The sequence below is a fragment of the Tripterygium wilfordii genome, chromosome 6 (genome assembly GCF_013401445.1).
Source record: "Tripterygium wilfordii isolate XIE 37 chromosome 6, ASM1340144v1, whole genome shotgun sequence".
NCBI classification, from domain to species: Eukaryota; Viridiplantae; Streptophyta; class Magnoliopsida; order Celastrales; family Celastraceae; genus Tripterygium; species Tripterygium wilfordii.
The window spans coordinates 10366853-10373500 of NC_052237.1; the positions used below are offsets into that span (position 1 = coordinate 10366853).

Below are 6648 nucleotides of genomic sequence, written 5' to 3' on the forward strand. Positions count from 1 at the left end.
TTCACTCTTGTGGATAGGCAGTGATGCCACTTGGATTCTGTAATAGAAGCAAGCTCATTCTCATTGTCATGCTTTTTATTGCTCTGTTATTAGGAACTAACACCTTGGACCTTATTCTGTTTAAGCCTTGAAGGTCTTTCGACACTAAATTAAAACAGTGACAGCAGTGACATTCTGAATTTTTCCTTGGCTTCCTTGTCGAAGGGATCATCACCCAAATACATGTGGATGAAGGCCTTGCAGAGAAGGCCACTTTCAAGTTTCAACCTTGTTCACCATGTCATCCGTCACTGCGCACATTGAAGGTGAGTCCGGTTAGTTATAGCTGTGATTATCTGAAGCTTCACCCATGACCCTAGTCATCAACATATAGGCAGTTAAGGTCTGCTAACATAAAAATATACTTGTTTGCTATGATTATGAAGACAACTACGATTTTAATTATGGCTAATCAGTTTGGTAAAGCACATTTTAAATAACGTTAATGATGTGAGACGAATGATAATTAGGAACTATATTGAGAGGCAACGATTGGTGGGTTATATATACCAGTATCCATTCCTGCTCCCTTAAACTTCTTTGTCGTGCCGTCATTAGTGCGTAATATAGCATACTAGTTAACATAAATAAAACTAGTTAAGAATAAAAATTAGATTACTTGCCAATTTGGTTTTTTTGATTGATTTGATTTGGAATATATATATATGTATTCACTCACATGTGTGCCAGGTTCTCCACTGGTAAGAGGTCTGTATTGTTGAGATATAAGATCAACTTTTGTAATTTGTTTAATGGGGACAGTACCAACGGGACATCCTTCACCGTTTAACCACAAAGTATTAAAATATTGTTGACGAGTAATTGAGGAATCTTCAAATCTCATCCCTTTAGGATACAAGTTTTGTCTTCTCACCTGAATTATTATTGTTATATGAGATACATAGACATTAGTAATACTCTGAGTTTAGATAATCAAAAAATAACGGGGAACGAATTAAAACATATATACCTCATTATAATCAAATTTATGATTCTTCGATGAAGGATGATTGAATGCCGGTTGCTTATAAAAATCCACACAATCATATTTTTCTTCATATGTTGTCTGTACATATATATATAAGAGTTAATATTATATTATTTCGACAAAGTAGCTACTTCAAGAATCAAGAATCAAGATGATTAAAACGCTAAAAAAAGAAACTCAACAATAAAGTGGGAAAGTTCAAATATTTTACCCGGATAGTAACAATCGCTGGCTTATTTAGAAGTCTGAGTTCCTTCTCCAACTCTGAATCTTCTTCAATCGATAACTTTCGTGCTCGAACTCCATTAAAATTACCAGAAGTGCAACACACAAACATCATCAGTAATGCAACCCTTGCAGCCATGGAATCAACCTACAGTTTCAATATTTTTTACTCTTCTTGTCAAATTTTGAATTTCGCTTGTTAAAAATATATAAATTGAGAGAACAAAAAAAATCAGTTTTTAAGTATTCAAAGCTGCTTACCCAGTGTATCATAACGACAAAGAGAGTTGATACATACATACATATATTTATATATATGCTCTTTACGTATAAAAAATCAATGGAGATTTACATATTAATTGTGGGTTAATTAGGTTTTGTCAAAAATCAACCAAGCAATATTACCATATGTTTCTGACATATTTACTTGCAGAACCTCTGATCTATATTTCTTGCTCTCGTAAACCAATAAATCAGTCGAGATCTTTTACAAGATGATTGATTTTTTTTCCATTTCCATAATGAAAAATCAAATTTAAGAAAATTTTCTTAAAAAAAGTAAATAGAATCAATGAATGCACTAAATTAACATAAAATCAAGGCAGTATCCCGATGTACATCTCGAAGGCTCTAAGTAATACTCCTGAGGCCATCTTCGGGCTCTTAGTCCTTCGGTAACTATTTGGGGCCCATATCTTGGCTTTGGTCTATTGGCCCAACTGTGTCCCATTAAACATACTCAATTGGGCTTTTGTGATTGAATGGGCCCAACCATGAAACCCACAAGTCCACAACATATGTCGTTCCCTTCCCTCTCCGACGAACAAGAGAGGGGCTTGGTTATCGTTTTGGACTTGATGGAGTCTGCAAAATCGAAAGCAGCAGCCATGAAAGAGAAACAGAGTAAAAAGCGAAAGAGGGCAAAGCATCGCGAACGCGAAATACAATCCAGCGATACTTACATGAAGAAAATTTACGACATTGACAAAATCCATGACCATGAACTTCAGACTTCCACAATGTCGAAGGTCCCCAAGTCCTCCAGTTTCCTCGATAAGGTATCTTCTTCTTTTTTTTCTCTAACTCATGTACTTTCATGAAGTTGTAGTATTGAATGGTTGACCTAATTATGTAGATGCGAGCCAGGTTGTCTGGAGGGCATTTCAGGATGATTAACGAGAAGTTATACACTTGCACGTAATTATTTTTCTATCTTTATTTTCTCTCAATTTACTGTGTTTGGTTGCTGAAAAATTTAGGGAAATTGAAGAAAGAGGGGTGGATATCGTGTTTGGTTCCTTTTTTATTTTCTCTAAATAAATGGTATGGAATGGCTTTACTTAAAAGCTGGTCACTTGCACTGGTTTGTTGGGATACTACTTGAACCATTGTTGAATTTGTTTAGGTTTTGAGATTGTACTGTTTTGTTTTTCCCTACCATCATTGTAAGTAGTGCAGGAGCAGCTGAACCTTAGACTGATCAATTTTGTTATCCTAGATTACAAAGCTCATATCTTGAGAATATCTCTATTGCAACATTCTTATTTGAAAATTTTGGATCAACAGTTTTTGCTACCGTCTGACTTGTTCCAATTCCCTTTTCTCAGTGGGGACGAGGCGCTTAATTATTTCCAAGAGGACCCAGCATTATTTGATGTGGTAAATTTTCTTATAATAGATAACTTGCATTGAGCATCTCTGTTGTATTTCGTGTCTCTATCATTTATTCATTCCAACACTGATGCTCATACTGCAATTTGTTTGTCTTGTATAGTGTATATAACAGCCATGACTACAATTTCGCTTAAAATAAATGAGTTGTTGTGAGAGAGTTGAACAATAACTTGTATCCCTATCTGAATTTGATGTGTTACTAGATAAGTTACTCATGTTTTTGGTATTCTGTTGGCCAAGTACTTTTCTTTCTAGTGGATAGGGGTAAACTGTATCTATTGCTCATATATTTCTAGAACTGATAAATGCCCCCATCATCTAAATCTTTCTTTTTTATATATGACCGTATAACACATGAATCAAGAACTCTCTACTCACCGAACCCACCCCACCCAAAAAAAGAAAAAGGGATTGTGATGAAAGATATTAGTTACTGTAAATCATAACCAAACTAGTTCCATCAACTGGCAAGCATAAATAATTTTATTTTGTTAGGTTGAATCCATTTTGGTCTCTTGAAAACCTTGTTGTTAATCTTGTAATGTCAATCGCTGGTACCATATCTCTCACTATCATCTAATCTGCTTAGATCATTGTGCAGTCAAATCGTTTCCCAGGCCCTAAGTTTACCATACGCTTTGGATCTATTAGAATGCCTTATGGGGCTTGTTTGAAATAGCAGAAAAGTTCATATTTAAATAAATAAAGTGTGAGTGTGTTACTACAGGGACATAAATTGAATAATTAGCAGAAGCAACAGCACATGAGTAGCTTAATTTTGACACCTGGGAAAATTCAATAGTCACATTGTATGGTTTTCCTGATTTGTATACTCATGAGAATGATTTCAGATTCCATAGTCTCAAAGTCTCATGAATTATGGTGTACTTACCGTATCACGAGCACAATAAATTTGTTACTGGTTGTGAAGGCATATGATAAAGGGATGTTCTCTATTGTAGTTTATCAGAATTGTGATTTTACTATTGTAATAATTCCTGGCACAATTGATAAACATGCGTATGTATGGATTCTCAAATGCTCTTTTTATGTAATCCAAAGAGTTATTTTCTTACCAGTTCACTGGATTTCAAGTATTGTCTTTGTCAATTGCTGTATATTCTCTGTTTCTTTCTCCCACCGAAGTAAACAACAGAGTCAGTACGATTTTTTAGATGTTTCTTTTATATCTAGGCCATATGTCATAACTTTATTTTTACTTACCTTGACAGTACCATGCAGGATATAAAGAGCAAATGGCTCATTGGCCTCAGCAGCCGATCAACATAATCATGAATTGGCTTAGAGATCATGGCCCTTCTCTAACTGTCGCAGACTTTGGCTGTGGTAAACACTTACCGAACTGAATTTTCATTGATATGTTACTGAAAAAGCGAATTTTTCAATTTATTGTTGACTATACAATAATTGATTTCTTCGAATGCCTTCTTGATCTATAATGTTCTAGGGGATGCGCGCCTAGCAAAAAGTGTGAAGAATAAAGTTTTCTCATTTGATCTTGTCTCCAACGATCCTTTAGTAATTGCATGTGATATGTCTAAGGTATGTGTTCTCTCCTCGCTTATAGTTCTTTGAAGGAAGAACGGTAGATATTTACTTGCAATTAATTGTCTTTCGTCAAGCTTAATTATTAAATAAATGCTAGTCTTTTCTACTATGCTGATTTTAGTTAGTAGTTTGTGTCACTAAATGAGTATATTCCTGTACGTTCCTTGGGCTTTTCATTAAAAATTTGTTGGCGTGGGTTTCTTGGAATTATATGGAGCCCTCTGTTTCATTATGGTCATGGGAGTTGCCTATCATCCATGAAGAACTAGGTGATGATTTTTTATAAAGGTTTTCCAGTTCTCTTATGCTCATGGCTGGCGATTATGTAGATAATATAGATTTCTTCAATCTAACATGTCTTGCTCTCGTATTTGTTTTAACCTACATTGCTTGCACTTGAGTGACAATTGTGCTTGTGTCAGACGTAGGCACTAGCTATCAGACTGATGAAAACACATCACTACGCCATAGACACCCATTGAACTCATTGCGTACCAAAAAAATTGCTCCTATTGTGTCATTCTTTTTTCTTCTTTTTTTTTTGATTCATTTGAGCAGCAGACAGAATGTTGAATGTTCATGTGGTTAAGTAGATAGTTTTTTTTCCCCCTCTTGAACTGCTGCTTAATTTATAGTTTGTGGGCGTGCTCAATTTCAGTGTTTAACTTTTAAGTTGTGAAGATGCTAACTGAAGGCAAAGTTACATTTTTCTTGTTTTAGAATTCTTGTTTTAAGTGTCCTGAGATATGCACCTAGATACTTATTTATGCTTATTGGCAGACACCCCTTGACTCTTCATCGGTGGACGTTGCTGTTTTCTGCCTTTCACTAATGGGGACTAACTATCAAAGTTACCTTCAAGAGGCATACCGAGTTCTTAAGCCATGGTTTGCACAACTTTTGTCAGATATTCTTTGACGAGTGGTCTGCTAATGAGTAGTGATGACATAATGATGGTTTTCTACAGTGGCATGCTTTTGATAGCTGAGGTAAAGAGTAGATTTGATCCAAATACTGGAGGAGCAGACCCGGATAAGTTTTCCAGAGCTGTTTGCAATATCGGATTCACCTCGATCTTAAAGGTTTTTCTTGTCCCTACAAATTAATGGAATTTTTGAACAATTGTCTTTTTCTTTCCCTCTTTCAGGGATGAAAATAGAAAAGAAGTGCCAACTGATATTATTCTGTGCAGGACTTCGCAAATAAGATGTTCATCATATTACACTTCAAGAAAAAGGTTTGTACTCTGGTTCAAAGAAGTTATCCATATCCTCATATTTAGAATCACTAGATGGTATAAATTGCTTATATGAAATAATTAAAAAAGATCACTGGACAATTCAGTGTCAGCAGTGCTAATTCACGAAAAGTTCATACCTTCTGTGCTGATTAATATTCCATTTATCATTCTTATTGTAGGAGAAAGTAGAGCCGAAGAGGAAGGAAATTGAATGGCCTGAGTTAAAACCTTGCTTGTATAAGCGTCGCTGAGATCAAGGGAAAAGTGTTCGTGCTATGTCATCATCTGGAGATGCTTGCATTACCTTGTCAAGGAATGTAACATTTGCATCAAGAACACCAAACCTTAGTAAGGATTGTGGTTCGAGTTACTGCCTTTTGTTATTTCAAAGTTAATTTCATCACTTATGTCTCTCTGCCCTTTTAATTTCGAAGTTAAAATCTCTCTCATTTCATGATTCTTAACAAAGTGATTATGGGATAGTTATATTATATACACTTGTTTTTCTGTGTTTTAAGTTGCAATATCGAATATGGGTATTGGTTGATTAGGTGTGCACCTTTCTTTAGTTGAGAATTAACCTTCTTATTAGAACAATAATAATAGTAGGCATGACTGGATATTTTCTGTGTTAAGACCTTTCTTTCTGGTGAGAATTGTAATGCACATTATTTGAAGAGTCAATTCACCTACTAGACTATCATAGTATCGTATCATATCATATCATATCTTCACTTCACATTTTTCATTCGCCCATAAAAAGTCTAGCAGTGACAGTAACTCACCAGATCAAACTCTACTACTGACTTTTTTTCCTTTTTCTGCTCTCCCAGGAAAAATAATGTCTCAGACCCCCCACTAGAGATTTTTGTTCTGTCTCTGTTTCTCACTGACAACCCTTAAGCCGAGGTGG

At 35.3% G+C, this 6648-nt stretch overlaps 2 protein-coding genes across 2 annotated transcripts; one reads left to right on the forward strand and one right to left on the reverse strand.

Moving 5' to 3' along the window:
- Position 1: 1 nt before the first annotated feature.
- Positions 2-1525, reverse strand: LOC120000729. The gene is made up of 7 exons (XM_038848844.1): positions 1514-1525; positions 1239-1400; positions 1010-1105; positions 719-913; positions 550-613; positions 299-355; positions 2-144 (listed from the first exon to the last, which is right to left on the reverse strand). Exons 1-7 carry the CDS (start codon positions 1523-1525, stop codon positions 2-4), a joined length of 729 nt encoding a protein of 242 aa, XP_038704772.1.
- A 555-nt stretch (positions 1526-2080) lies between these two features.
- LOC119999743 (ribosomal RNA-processing protein 8-like) lies at positions 2081-6285 on the forward strand. The gene is made up of 9 exons (XM_038847473.1): positions 2081-2310; positions 2388-2449; positions 2860-2911; positions 4159-4273; positions 4395-4489; positions 5276-5382; positions 5463-5577; positions 5688-5732; positions 5915-6285. The coding sequence occupies exons 1-9, from the start codon at positions 2110-2112 to the stop codon at positions 5984-5986; spliced, it is 864 nt and encodes a 287-aa protein (XP_038703401.1). The 5' UTR covers positions 2081-2109; the 3' UTR covers positions 5987-6285.
- Positions 6286-6648: the final 363 nt, after the last annotated feature.

Bases quoted from the DNA above. Each gene is read 5' to 3' on its own strand.
- LOC120000729 (XM_038848844.1), bottom strand. The intron at 356-549 runs GTATATATAACC...GTTGATGACTAG, and splicing joins GGGAGCAGGAATGGATACTG to GGTCATGGGTGAAGCTTCAG. The intron at 145-298 runs GTGCGCAGTGAC...GTTTTAATTTAG, and splicing joins TAACCGGACTCACCTTCAAT to TGTCGAAAGACCTTCAAGGC.
- LOC119999743 (XM_038847473.1), top strand. From the start codon at position 2,110: ATGGAGTCTGCAAAATCGAAAGCAGCAGCCATGAAAGAGAAACAGAGT. The intron at 2,311-2,387 runs GTATCTTCTTCT...CTAATTATGTAG, and splicing joins CCTCCAGTTTCCTCGATAAG to ATGCGAGCCAGGTTGTCTGG. The intron at 4,274-4,394 runs GTAAACACTTAC...ATAATGTTCTAG, and splicing joins TGTCGCAGACTTTGGCTGTG to GGGATGCGCGCCTAGCAAAA.